At 34.8% G+C, this 14554-nt stretch overlaps 1 protein-coding gene across 1 annotated transcript; it reads right to left on the bottom strand.

The window, feature by feature from the left end:
- Positions 1-752: 752 nt before the first annotated feature.
- Positions 753-12354, bottom strand: LOC112906383 (brachyurin-like). The gene is made up of 6 exons (XM_025980369.1): positions 12267-12354; positions 12063-12200; positions 6605-6708; positions 6375-6541; positions 5792-6066; positions 753-926 (listed from the first exon to the last, which is right to left on the bottom strand). Exons 1-6 carry the CDS (start codon positions 12324-12326, stop codon positions 807-809), a joined length of 864 nt encoding a protein of 287 aa, XP_025836154.1. The 5' UTR covers positions 12327-12354; the 3' UTR covers positions 753-806.
- Between the last annotated feature and the right edge of the window lie 2200 nt (positions 12355-14554).

Here is a 14554-nt window from a genome sequence, read left to right as displayed (position 1 = left end):
GAAGTTAATATTAGGAAGGGACTCAGACTTTTTAATCTATACAACGAAGACGCGATCGACATCATTAAAGCCAGTACAACTGTAGGGATAGATATATAGGGGTAAAAGATTAGTATTTAGATTTGCAGATGATATAGCAATATTAGCATCTAGCAAGGAAGAGTTAGAGATAGCTTTAAATAAAATGGAAGCGGTATTGACAAAACAGTATTGTATGAATATAAAAGTAAAACAAAAATACTGGTATGCACGGGAAGAAAAAGTAGGGAAAGAGCGAATATAAAGATAGGAGACGAAAAATTAGAAGAAGTGACTAATTTTAGGTATCTAGGAAGTCAGATAGGTCAGGATGGAAGGAGTAATAGGGATAAGAAGCAGAGGATAGCGCAGGGTCAAGTCACTTCTATGCTCGCGAACATTTATTTTAGAAATTCGCAAATAGTTTAGAATATGGTTTGTTCTACTTTTAGGGAAATGAGAAGAGTAACTCAGGATAGGAAATAGTGCAAGTGCGTATCCAACCTATCTTAGAACTGACGATCTTTAGATAATGAGGTTATATATAAGGAGTGTATTTTTAAATTTTGTTAGTATGTTTATGTTTAAGATTTTCGGTGTTTGAACAAGATTATGTATGGAATGAAAGTGAGTAAATTAATTAACTGCCTATTCCTTTACATTCTTTTATATTGTATATACATAATACATTTGTATATATGTATTTGTAGATGTACCTGAACAGAAAAAGATACTTTTAGGTGCAATAATCGTTTATTTGCAGTATTTACATCAGTTCTTAGGAACGTTTAAGAAATAACAGCATCAGTGTTTGCTTTGATCCAGTTTAGAAATGATGTTACCCTCGAAAAGCCAGATGGATCCCCAGCTTCGCAACCATTAAAACCTCTAAATGAAGCTACACCAACCTATAACAAATACAACAAAAGGTAGCATCATTGTTGTATGTCTATGGTGTCATTCAGAAACCCAAAAGTATACATTTTGTTCTTATTTTATTAACTAATTGTAAAGTGTTCTTGTGGTAACGGTTTCTTTAGTTTAGTCTTTTAGGGGTGTTGGAAACAGTTTCATTGATAATTATTTTATTTATATTTTTAATCAGGTAATTAATCTATTACAATTTCGTTAACTGTCCTAACAATTGTAAAATATTTTTGAAGTAAAACTTGTTTACGCATGGTAGGGTAAGTTCGTTTCATACGAGTTGCTATGTAACGAAATCATGCAACGGATGTCCCCCTCTACTAGGCCACGTAGTCTAGTTCGTAGTGGGGAGGGCTTGAGCTGTGAGAGAGCTTGAATATGCAACGTTCGTTACAGGCAACTACGGCATGTATAGTGTAAAATATATATATATTAATAGAGTACAAATAATACCATTAAACCAATTCCTTAATCACTATCCCGGTATGTTTGTGTGTTTGAAGAATTTTCACTTCAGTAGCTGTTGTGTAATATAATTACACGTTGTATTTTTTTCTCACATCTCAGAATGTTCGACTGTCCTATCGTGTATATGTTACCAGAAATGTATAACATCTAGGAGTTGTATACAGTTCCTAGGAAGAGTATACCATTCCGAGGCTATTTTGGAAATGTATAAAATGTTGTTTCAAATATTTTTTAATGCACACATATCCTGGGAAATGTATACATTTCATCTCCATCTCCAACAAGCAGCCTGCCGTATTATTGCCTATTTTATGTCATAGGCCGCCAAATATTGTTTTTCAACGTTCGATAATTATGCTTCTTTATCATTTCCGCGCCCAACATCTATATCAAAGTGATCAGTATATCCACATTTACAACATATTAAAAATTCATATACATTGGTGACACTACGCTCCTGGATTGGAAATGTTAATTAATAATAATTCAATCAACAAATGCGAAAGTGATAACATCAGGAGAAATTAAATAATTTTCAGATAAAGCACCTGATGATGTATACCTGACTATGTAAGTTGAACATAGGTATATTCACAATAAAATTTGTTATCAATAAGCAGTTTCATCTATGATAATATTGTAATACCTATACATTAGGGTGCTTCAAACAAAATTTTTAATTTTAACTCTTACCCTCTCAAATGTTTCTAATCCTCGCCAAACATGAGCCCTATAGCTCAAATCTAAGGGGTCGCTATTTTTATTTTAGTTTCCCATTTAATTAACGTAGGAAAAAATCTTTTTTGTTTTAAATTGAATTTTCACATAAATTACGAATTTTTATCCAAAAAACCGTTTCATATTCTCAAAGTTGAGTTTTTGAGCTTTACTAAACTCTAAGACAAAGTATGATTATCTTTACAAAAAGACTAGTTACAGTCATTTAAAAATTACTAAATTTTGAAATTTGAAAAATACCTTGCATTTTTTTTTTTTTGCATAATCCTCAAAATTTTTACTCAAACTATTAGTAAGTATTGTATTTTTATGTATTATTACTATCCAATAGAAGCATCGAAAAGTCCATGGACTTCTCCTATCGTTCTGGTACGTAAGAAGGATGGATCAATGAGAGTTTGCGTTGATTATCGACGATTAAATTAAGTGACGTATAAGGACAGTACATCCCGAAGATAAGTAAAAGAGTTTACTACGGGAAAAAGGCTTTGGCAGTTTAACGTAGAAGTGTGCGTTATTTAGAACTGAAGTGACCTAGGTCACGTCATATCAACTGAAGAAGTTAGTACAGATCCTGACAAGACTGTGGCGGTTCGCAACTGGCCGGAATCAACAAATTAGCATGAACTGAGGAGTTTTTTGGAAAATGTTCGAACTTCAGAAGATTCATGAAGGGGTTTGCGGATGTGACCCGCCCCTTGCACAGACTTACTGAGAATGGGGTGCCATTTGTTTGGACGAACACCTGTCAAGAGGCTTTCCAAGCCCTGAAAAATAATTTGTCAAACACTTCGATTTTGAATTATCCCGAATTTGGAAAACCATTCGTAGTCGATACGGATGCGAACAATGTAGCTATTGGAGGACTCCTTTCCCAATTTAAGGACGGTAAAGAAAGAGTAATCAGGGATTTTAGCAAGACGCTGTCAAAGCCCGAGATGAATTATTGTGTGACTCGACGAGAATGACTGGCCGACGTAAAGACGATAGAACACTTTATATATATATATATATATTATTCTCTTAAATGGTTACTGCGGTTTCGAAATCTTGAAGGACAAATGGTCAACTGGTTACAGCGTTTACAGGAGTACAATTTCAGAATTGAACATCGGCCAGAAAAACACCATAGAAATGCCGACGCCCTATCAAAACAACCATGCCCACAAAATTGCAAATATTGTTTCTGTGGAAAGACAAAAAGGGTTAGAATAAGTTCCATGCCTATACACCGCCATAGAGAGGCAAGACAATTGGGAAGACACCATGTTTATTGAGAAACAGTGAACCGATGACTATTTAGCACCCATCATGAAATGGAAAGACAGAGAAGAATCTCGGCCAACTTGGGCGGACGTAAGTCCCCAGGCACTACGACGAAATGTTATTGGGTTCAATTGGATTCCCTGAAACTGGATAATGGAGTTCTTAAAAGAATTTGGGAGAGTCCGGGCGAGACCAAGAAATAACTCCAGGTTATGTTACCCAAGAAGAAGACAAAAGAAGTGATGGAAGGGCTGCAAGCTCGTACTGAAAGTTGACACTCTCAGGCGAAGAAGACCTTAGAAAAACTGCGTGAGAGGTATTACTGGGTGAATGTTAGTACGCTAGAAAGCGTCAGTACAATGTCGGGATACCCTTCGAAAAAATAGCCATGGATATCAATTATCACTTTCCACGAACTAACAGTGACAACCCTTACATCCTCGTTGTGATGGATTACTTCAGCAAATGGCCAGAAGCCTATGTAATTCCCAAAGTGGATACCACCACCGTAGCGGAGGCAATAATAAATAACTGGATCAGCCAAAATGGAGTTCCTATAGAAATTCACACAGATCAGGGCCGAAATTTTGAACCGAAGATATTCCAACGAGTGTGTGAATTAATGGGAATAAGGAAAACTAGAACAACTCCGTTGCATCCTCGGTCTAATGGGATGGTCAAACAATTCGAGGATGTTTGTGAACGATCGTCAGACCGACTGAGATCACCACATTCCCTTATTCTTTTTGGCCTACAGGGCATCTATAGACGAGACTACCTGACAGGCCACTTCTTGTGTACTATACGGGAATGAACCAAGGCTACCTACTGATCTGATGTTTATGCGATCTGAAGACTCTCCGTTGTCCACGGACGATTACATATCTCGACTACGGTAGTGGCTAAACACCATCCACAAAGCCGTCAGAACAATAATAAAATTAGGAAGTGACCGAATGAAGATCCGCTACGATCATCGAGCGAATTTCTCTGGATTCAAGGAGGGCGATCGTGTATGACTTTTTCACCCAGTTCGCAAGAAAGGAAGGTGCCCCAAATTACAACGGAATTGAGAAGGTCCACACGAAGTAGTTAGACGTATAAACGACGTCATGTACAAAATACAACGAACTAGTTGCCAGTGTAACAGACAAAAGTGAATGAGAAATCATTGAAACAACAAAAACACCACGGAAATTTGGACCCAAATGATGATAATGAAGAAGTAAATGAAGAAAACTTACTACTGAATGGAAATAATAGTGAGGAAAATAAGAATGTGTTTCAGTCAAAGCAGATAATTCCGAGGCAAATAATGAACCTCACAAACAGATACCAACAATAAACACCAACCTACCACAGTACAAACAGAGACCATTACATCAACATTAGAACAATTTCCAAGAGAAATAATAAAGATACACATATCTGGAAAAAAGGAAAAAATCGAAAGCATTATTTTACGGCAAATAAAAACAGAAAAGGCATGTTGGTAATATCATTCGAGAATTAGATGGTTTCGTTTTGTTGCTACTATTATAAGTTAGTGATTGTTAATTTTTTAAATCATTTTCTTGTTTATTACAAAATTAATTTTTAAAAACCTATGCTTGTCAATAATTTTCCTTGTTATTTTTATTCTTATAAACAATTAATTCTTCAATTTTCAGTTTAATGTAGGTATATATCTAAATAAATTTACCAAAAAATTCTTTTGTCTTTTTTGTCTTAATTTTTACCACCATCATTTATTGTAGAATTTTTATTCTAATACATTAGTTTCAATAATTTTTCATTATATCTTGTGTGTCTCGCCTTCGGTTTGGGAGGCAATTCACACGTGCTCTGTAATAGCCCACTTCCTTCCCTTGGTACGTAATATACTATTTAGCCGGGAGATATGCCGACTATGTATCTACTTATTTAAAAACTAGGAATATATAAGTACATTCAATGTTTTGTGATAAATACACACTCGTTAATTTAACATCTACTTTTTTTTGAAATTTATGTAAAGCCTTGATACTTGATTTCTTTATTTAAACCTTTAATTCAGGGTAAATAAATATTAAATTGGAATTAAATTCTTTTGTAGTCTATAAATTCCTTATCTCTAGATTCATGAATAACAATAAAGAAACCTAAACAGATTTTCAAAAATATATACCTACCAATGTTTACAAAGGGTAGGGGGTTAGGGGGGTGGTAAGAAACTTTACTGACTTTCGCTGACAGAAAGAAGTGTTAAAAATTACTAAAATTCTACTTACGTAATACTTGAATGGCCTCAAAGTAAATCTTGATTAGGAAGAATATAGCACGGGTATACTATATATCTTGATTTAATACTTCTAAATTAATATTACATATTTACCAATTTTTTGTTAGCCGCAAGAGGACCGCCTGAATCTCCAGCACAAAGCCCTTTTTTGCCTGCTCCTGAAGAACAAATGACTGAATCTCTAACGTCCTTGTACGTTACACTACACGCAGCTTTTGTGAGAATGGTAACATTTATATATCGCAATGCTTCAGTGACATCGGAAGCAGAAGTAGAAGTATATCCCCAACCACTTGCTATTGCCGCAGATCCCGCGAAACTATTCGAAACGTCAGCCCTACTGGGAAGTGCAATCACTTGAACATAGCCTGTAAAGATTAATTTATGTTTGGTAAACAAGTCAACATAAACCATTCAAGTTATAGGTAGATACGTTTATAAAGAGCAAAAAATATTCAAAAAATTAAATTATTGAAGCAACTCCTTTACGATGGCTTCAACTCAAATTCGTTAACTTCTCCCATACTACCTATGAAACAAACAGGCATTATAAAGCTACAAGTCTGAATAAAGTCGACGCCCGCCCATTGTTTAAACTTTTAGTTTGTTATAAGTGTGGCTTTTTTTTATGCAATTAATATTTAAGATAAAGTAAGTTATCAATAGAGGTAGTTACGGTTTATTTCTGCTGGTGTTTCAAGATAGACGACGCCTACATCATTCTCTAGGGTTTGGTTATTAAATCGTTCATGTACTTTAAACGTAGATGTTGGAATGCTTTGCTGAGTAGCTTCATTTTCACGAAACTTATGTGCACCCAGAATTACTTCTAGCGACACAAGACTGATAAAAAAAAAGTAAAATGTAATAAATTGTGACGATAAATTTAAGAGCAAATTGCCTTACTTATCTACCAAACAATGTGCAGCTGTTAGCACGTATCTCTTGGTGATAAGAGATCCTCCACAGAAATTCGTTGATCCATCATCATAAAATAGTCTCAAGGCAGCCTATAATAATAAAAACAGTATTTTCAGCAGGCGCGGCGAAATTGTATACTTCGTGAGCGTTGACTTCCCCTACCGCAAAATTTATAATCGTAATATGTGATCAAACAAAGGCATTATTTGGTAAATACATTTGAAATTAAAAAAGAAATTAATCAAAGAAAAAAGCAATAGCATGCAGGCGAGCTGAGGCCTCGGCGCCGCGTGCGTTCTAGCCAGGGTATATTTCTCTTGAATCCAGTATTTCAATTCAACGCGCTTACTTACTAATTCGACAATTAGTTTCTTAAGGATGAGTAAAAAAAGATTACTTATTTTCTTATTNTTTATAAAAATTTTTTAGTAAAAATAAAAAGAAATACAACGTGTAATTACACGACACGCTGCTGAAGTGAAACTTCTTCAAACACACAAACATGGCGGGATATAGGGTTAAGGAATTGGTTTAATGGTATTATTTGTACACTTTGCTTCGCACGGGTGCAATGCTGATAGTAAATATACTATAGAATGTCTTTATATACAACAATCACAGCTATTTTGTCATTAGACAATACAAACGGGCCAGTACCGCCGCAACCGGTATGTCCCTGCATTTTAAGTCTGTAATATCTTCGAAAATATTCATTTAAATCATGCTGTAGAGGACCATATTGATCTATATTAAAAGTACTTAATTGGTTAAGGATTAATATTGTATTGCTTAAAATCGCTTCGTAAATAAACCATTAATTCTCGTAAAAAGTAAAGGATAAAAAATGGTTATTGTGGGTTGGTTATCCCTAAAAGATAGACATATACCATCGCTGACTTTTTAAGGTATACAATATTGTAGTATATTATTTTGATCTATCTCGTAGTGTTCAGCCAGCGTTTACAATGTAAGCGCAAAAAAAATGTGTTTATTTACGACATCACATTACAAACCTCTAAAATTATCAGTGTTTCTCTACTATATTATGCATGTATTATACATAAAAACCTTCCTCTTGAATTACTCTATCTATTAAAAAAAACCGCATCAAAATCCGTTGCGTAGTTTTAAAGATCTAAGCATACATAGGGACAGACAGCGGAGGAAATGCGTTGCATGATTTCGTTACATAGCAACTCGCATGAAACGAACTTACTCTACCGTGCGTAAAGAAGTTTCACTTCAAAAATAAGTTCTCTATTAATCTTTTAATTTGTTATAAATAAGCTACGCATTCATATAAGTATATGTCCGATTTTCGGAAGAACCATTTAATGACATTGGTGGCATAGTGTCTGAGATTCATCATGTAGTACAGAGTTGCATCACAGTAATTGGATTATTTCGCCTGTTTATTGAAATACCCGATATGCGGAAATGAACCCGACCGTTGGGTGCAGCGTGTAACTTATACCCGTCGCACGCGGCATTGCATTTCTAAACACATCATTGGTACAGGTCTGACGAAGGAAGCTGTCTAGCGGTCGCGCAGGTACTTGCCCATTTATGATCTATTTGGGTAAGTCACTTGGAACCGATACACAAATAAGCTTTCAGTAGGCGTATATTATAGTATTAATACAAATAGGACAGTAGCGTACTAGAAAATAATGTAGAAACATAACTTACCAAAAAGAAAAAGTAAACCTATTGCTTTTGTTTTATAGTTAGTTTTCACATTCACTAACATCAACAATTAGTTCTTCTGTTTGTATTAGAACAAACAGAATAGCTCAAAACCCCAACGCCAAAACACGACACTGTAGTTGTCCGAAGCACTTTTCGTTCAATCGTTCAATCGTTCAATCAAAACCAGATTTAAAGAACATCTAGCTCATGCTAGGTTTGGTAGAGAAGAAAAATGTAGTGTTGCCCAACATATTCTTACTGATGGACATAATATTAATATTAATAACCTTAAGTTAGTTAAAGAAGTTAGGAATAATCGTTTACTAAACAGTTTTGAAAGTTTATACATTTATAAAAATAAACAAATTGTTCTTAACAATGACAACGGTCCCATCCCTGGATCTCCGCTATTTAGTTTAGTTTAATTACGTTTATGATGATGATGTTAAGGTCCATTGAACATCTACCTTGTTGGCTTCGGGTCATGTTCACTGAACCTTAACAACTATCAGTATAAATTAGGATTAGTTCTCATTTAGGTTTAGTTTACTTCAGTCCCTGAAGAAGGTAACTTTGTTACCGAAAAGTGCTTCGGACAACTACAGTGTCGTGTTTTGGCGTTGGGGTTTTGAGCTATTCTGTTTGTTCTACAACAACCGCCAAAGTTTTTCCAATCTTCATATTTCGTCATGGCTTCCCGGTCATCGGATTTAAACAGGTATCACAAACTTAGTTGTAAGATTAGATTAATTGGTGCAGATATCCAATTCTTAAAAACCTGTAAACGTAACTCTCTTTTCCCAGAGTTTATGAATATTAAAGTTTCAAAGAACTGTAAAGTTATTGAAAAAATAACCACTTTTGCTAAGCGTAAGTGGCTAGATTTAGAATTGGATTTCTTGTACTCAAAACGTAGTCTACTTGAAATAGAGGCGTATAATTTATTTAAATCTTTAACTTATAATTTAAGTGAAAAAGAATTCAAAAAATGGAGCGATTTTCAAAGGAAGATGTTTTTATCTATAGATTGTAAATTTCATAAAAAGGTGAACATTCATAAAAAGAAGTTACGTAAGTTAGGTATATTCTCCAAACCACTTCCTAAGAAGGTCGAACACATTGTAGAGAATCTGTCATCTCAAGTTTTTGATAATGCCGAAATTAGTTTACTCAATAAAGGATTAAAGTTTGCCTTGCCTTCTCCTGCTACAGCCTTAGAAAATGTTATAGGACATGTTGAAAGTTCAATTCAACATCTTGATGACAATTCCAAAGGCTATATCAGAGAGGCTTGCAAACTAAAATTGAAAACCAGCTTAAAATCTCAGAGTTCCCATATTAAAAATGCTAATATGAAAGTTATCAAAAAATTGAGAGATAAGGATTGTTTTTACGTAAAAGCTGACAAAGGTAATAAAGTTGTGATTTTGGATAAAAAAGACTATTACGATCGGGTTGATGACCTTATTAACAACGGACCTTATTCAAAATTAAATAAAAATCCTTTACCTAGTATGGTTGCTGGGTTTACTAAAACCGTAAAACAATGTCACAACATTATTACTCCTACATTAAAACGAAATTTACTTGTATCATGTCCAACAGTTCCCCGTTTGTACTGTTTGCCCAAGATACATAAACCAGGTAAGTCGATGCGACCAATTGTCTCTGCAATTGGTGCACCAACTTATAAATTAGCCAAGTGGTTGACAAATGAATTCAACAACCTCCCTATTAAACCACCTAGTTTTTCAGTTAAAAATTCTATTGAATTCATAAACAAAGTCAAAGACGTAAAACTAAAAGACAGTGAGGTTATGGTTTCATTTGATGTTTGCTCCCTTTTTCCAAGTGTACCTGTTCCGCTTACTTTGACGTATTTAGAGGATTTACTTAAAGAAAATGGTTTCTCCGCCGACATTGTAGCTGAGTACATAACTCTGGCTTCAATGTGCATGCGGCAAAATTATTTTCAGATAAATGGTTGCTTCTACGAACAGAAAGAAGGAACAGCTATGGGGAATTCTTTATCACCCTTTATAGCCGACCTTTTTATGAGTCGTTTTGAAAGTGACCTTAGCCACCTTGAGTTTTTTCCTCGAATATGGCTTAGATACGTGGACGACATTTTTGCTATCTTCGATTTAAGTTCCAGAAGTCTTCAAGACTTTCTTGATGTTTTAAATTCACGTTTCCCTTCGGTTAAATTTACAGTAGAAATGGAAAAAGATGGCAAATTACCATTTTTAGATACGTTGGTTATAAGAAATGGGAATTCTTTAGAATTCGACATCTACAGAAAACCCACTAATACCTCTAGATATATACCCAACGACTCTAATCATTGTGTTCAACATAAAATGGCTAGTTTTAACTTCCTTGTACACAGATTACTTAGCTTCCCTCTTAGTAAAAATAGATATAATAAGGAACTCTGTACAATTAAGAAAATTGCAAAAGACAATGGTTACAATTGTAACATTATTGATAAATTAATTAATAAGATAAAATTTAGGAATTTTATTTCAAGATCTACGACTTTTCAAACAGATGCTAATAAAACCAAGTTTATTACTATGCCATACGAGCCAAGATTTACTCGCGGACTCGAGGGTATTTTTCGAAAACTTGGTTTACGGATTGCTTACAGTTCAAATGGCAACTCCATTCAAACTCTCCTTGGTAACCCTAAGGATAAAATTCCATTCTTAGAAAAGTCGGGGATATATGAAATTAGTTGTAATGACTGTAGTAAAAAATATATTGGACAAACTAGACGTTCAATCAAAACCAGATTTAAAGAACATCTAGCTCATGCTAGGTTTGGTAGAGAAGAAAAATCTAGTGTTGCCCAACATATTCTTACTGATGGACATAATATTAATATTAATAACCTTAAGTTAGTTAAAGAAGTTAGGAATAATCGTTTACTAAACAGTTTTGAAAGTTTATACATTTATAAAAATAAACAAATTGTTCTTAACAATGACAACGGTCCCATCCCTGGATCTCCGCTATTTAGTTTAGTTTAATTACGTTTATGATGATGATGTTAAGGTCCATTGAACATCTACCTTGTTGGCTTCGGGTCATGTTCACTGAACCTTAACAACTATCAGTATAAATTAGGATTAGTTCTCATTTAGGTTTAGTTTCTTCAGTCCCTGAAGAAGGTAACTTTGTTACCGAAAAGTGCTTCGGACAACTACAGTGTCGTGTTTTGGCGTTGGGGTTTTGAGCTATTCTGTTTGTTCTACAACAACCGCCAAAGTTTTTCCAATCTTCATATTCTGTTTGTATGTCTATTACTTGCTCACTGATCCCTATTTTTAAATATTTAATCTACGCCCTTGATAGGAATACTGAAGAAAGACGTTATACGTTATACCTAAAATTGCCTACTTTTGCCACCGCGCATCCACGCCATTTTAAAAATTCCGCCAGCTTCCAGCGTCAGGCCTGTACAGCAGTTCCTTTATACCGTAACCTCGTGATCTGAACAAATCTTCGGCATGGAGCGTGTGCCAGTCAAATATTGCTACCACTCAGATACCGCCATTAGTTCAAAAGTGTGACAACTATACGTCTTGTACGTTTATCAAACTCGGTAACAGTTTATCTGACATCCGACATTCAACTTTGTGTAATGTAAAGAAAAATATCGTCCACCGAAAGACGAAAATAATTTTATAATGTTATATACACCCAAAATGTTTGTTCAAACGTCAAGTGTTCCAAATATTTAAATGCTTACTTGGTAAGGTATGGAGTTTGGTACAGCTTCACTTCCTCCCACGATCCTTGTATCTTCAGAAGATTCAAGCTGATTGTATCCTCTGTGAACTGTTTCGCGTGAAGGTAAAATTTTAGACCAATCCCTAGTTACGTGAGCCTGTCAAGAAGACAAAGAATAAAGTCAGAATTAATTTAGACTTCAAAATTTATAGCACTATGTTACCGTAACTAAGGATAATGTGATGAAGATTAGCACAACTTCCTTCATTTCTGCTTTTAACATAGATAATGTACAGAGTTTAATTGAAACTCATCTTATAAAGTTATCTTCAAAGTACTTCTGTTGATAAAGTTCGTGTGACGTTTTTTGTTCAAGCTGCATGGATATGATAAACGATACATTCTCATATCTTTTACAGATATTCCAATATTAATGTTGCTAAAAAAAGTTAAGATGATATACTAAGAAACTTACTAATATAAGTCAACAAGAAGGATTCATCCTAAACTATTTAAAAAGCACAACGTTCAGTTCAATTATGGTAGGTGTGTTGAAGGAAGAGAGATCTCTGTCTCAAACATCACTTTCGGCTGTTAAACCATTATCAAAGAGAATACATTTTCACTCATTTTCTTCGATAATAATTTAACATCCGAAACAATTGTTAGAGTGTTCTAAATAAACTGTAAAACAAAAGTGTACCAAGTGTTTTATTTCTTATATCTTGTTAAATATGTTTCACCAAGTGCCTAGCCAAGAATCAATTTCTTACATATATATATAAACAATTCAATAAATAAAAAGCCAATGAATAGAGGCTTGTAAAGGCTTTTGCAGTCATTTGGTGAATTGATGGTGTCTTGATTCGGGTCTAATGGTCGTCATCGGTTGGAACTGCTTCCTTCACTCTAAATATAGAACAACCCTCATCCTTAATTATTTGCGAACAGCAACCTAATCTAGGTCTACCTCTACCCTCCTAACTCCCGTTTCTGCCTCTCATATGTTTCTGACTAGACCTTCATGCCTGAAGAACCGTGATCAAAAATTAGGGCTTACAATACCGGGATTCTGGGATCCTGAATACCGGAATCCCGGACGATTTTTGTTCGTTATTAAAAACCGGTATTTATGTAAAAATACCAGTATCTGCGAACAGTAATCTAATCTAGGTCTACCTCTACCCCTCCTAACTCCTGTTTCTGCCTCTAATATGTCTCTGACTAGACCTTCATGCCTGAGANAAAAGCCAATGAATAGAGGCTTGTAAAGGCTTTTGCAGTCATTTGGTGAATTGATGGTGTCTTGATTCGGGTCTAATGGTCGTCATCGGTTGGAACTGCTTCCTTCACTCTAAATATAGAACAACCCTCATCCTTAATTATTTGCGAACAGCAATCTAATGTAGGTCTACCTCTACCCTCCTAACTCCCGTTTCTGCCTTTCATATGTCTCTGACTAGACCTTCATGCCTGAAGGACCATGATCAAAAATTAGGGCTTACAATACCGGGATTCCGGGATCCCGAATACCGGAATCCCGGACGATTTTTGTCCGTTATTAAAAACCGGTATTTTGGTATTACATTAGTTGAGGTGACATTCTATAGTACCATCCTTGGATAGCTTGTAGCTATAGTTTCAGCCCGATCTCCTTGCTAGTGTAGGTTTGACAGCACGCTGAACAAGACGCCTCTGTGGTTTTCGTAAAAATGGAAAAGNAAGAAATTTTTTTTGAAGATAAACAAACAATTTCATTGTATTAAAATCTATATCAGGCACATTTATTACACATACCGAGCCGAGTATGGCACCATCGAGAAAATTAACAGTAGATGCATTATGCCGAAAAGATGCAAATCTTTTGACGGCTGACGCTTCTTTAACATTTATGTTAGATACTCTTTCCCAGAAAAAATCTGCAATTGCATTAGAATTATTGGAAGCATTAGAATCTCGAATTTTACTGCGACGAACTGAATTATCACAAATACATCACTATCTACAAAAGGGGTCACAAGATGTTGGAGAAGTATTTAAACGCATATTCAAATTTACAATCATTAAAAAAATTGTAAGCTTAACAAAACGGCTCACACATGATAATCTAGAAGATACAGAAGATATGGAAGTTGTGCAAGAAACATCCCTTCCAATATCTTCCCAGATTAATAATCAAACAGTATTAGAATCTGGCAAGGTAAACGTAAACGCATTAAAGAAAAAACTACAGACAGCAATAGATGAAACACTAAATATTTCACCCGTGTCTGCGTTTAAAAAAAATCCAGGTCTGGAACAAAAAATAAAAGATGAAATTACTTAGTTACTTACTTTACAAAATGTGTATGATTTCTTAATGACAATAGTGCCGACAAGTGTAGAATCAGAAATAGCTTTTTCGGCGGCTGGTTATATTTGTACGAAAATTCGGTCCTCGCTTGATGATGAAACGATTGATTGTTTATGTTTTTTAAGGGCATACTTTAATAAACAAAACGCAAGTTATTA

The sequence above is a fragment of the Agrilus planipennis genome, unplaced genomic scaffold (genome assembly GCF_000699045.2).
Source record: "Agrilus planipennis isolate EAB-ADULT unplaced genomic scaffold, Apla_2.0 scaffold168, whole genome shotgun sequence".
Taxonomy (NCBI): Eukaryota; Metazoa; Arthropoda; class Insecta; order Coleoptera; family Buprestidae; genus Agrilus; species Agrilus planipennis.
Note: the sequence above shows the minus strand (reverse complement) of the source record. Positions and strands in the feature narration are given on the sequence as shown.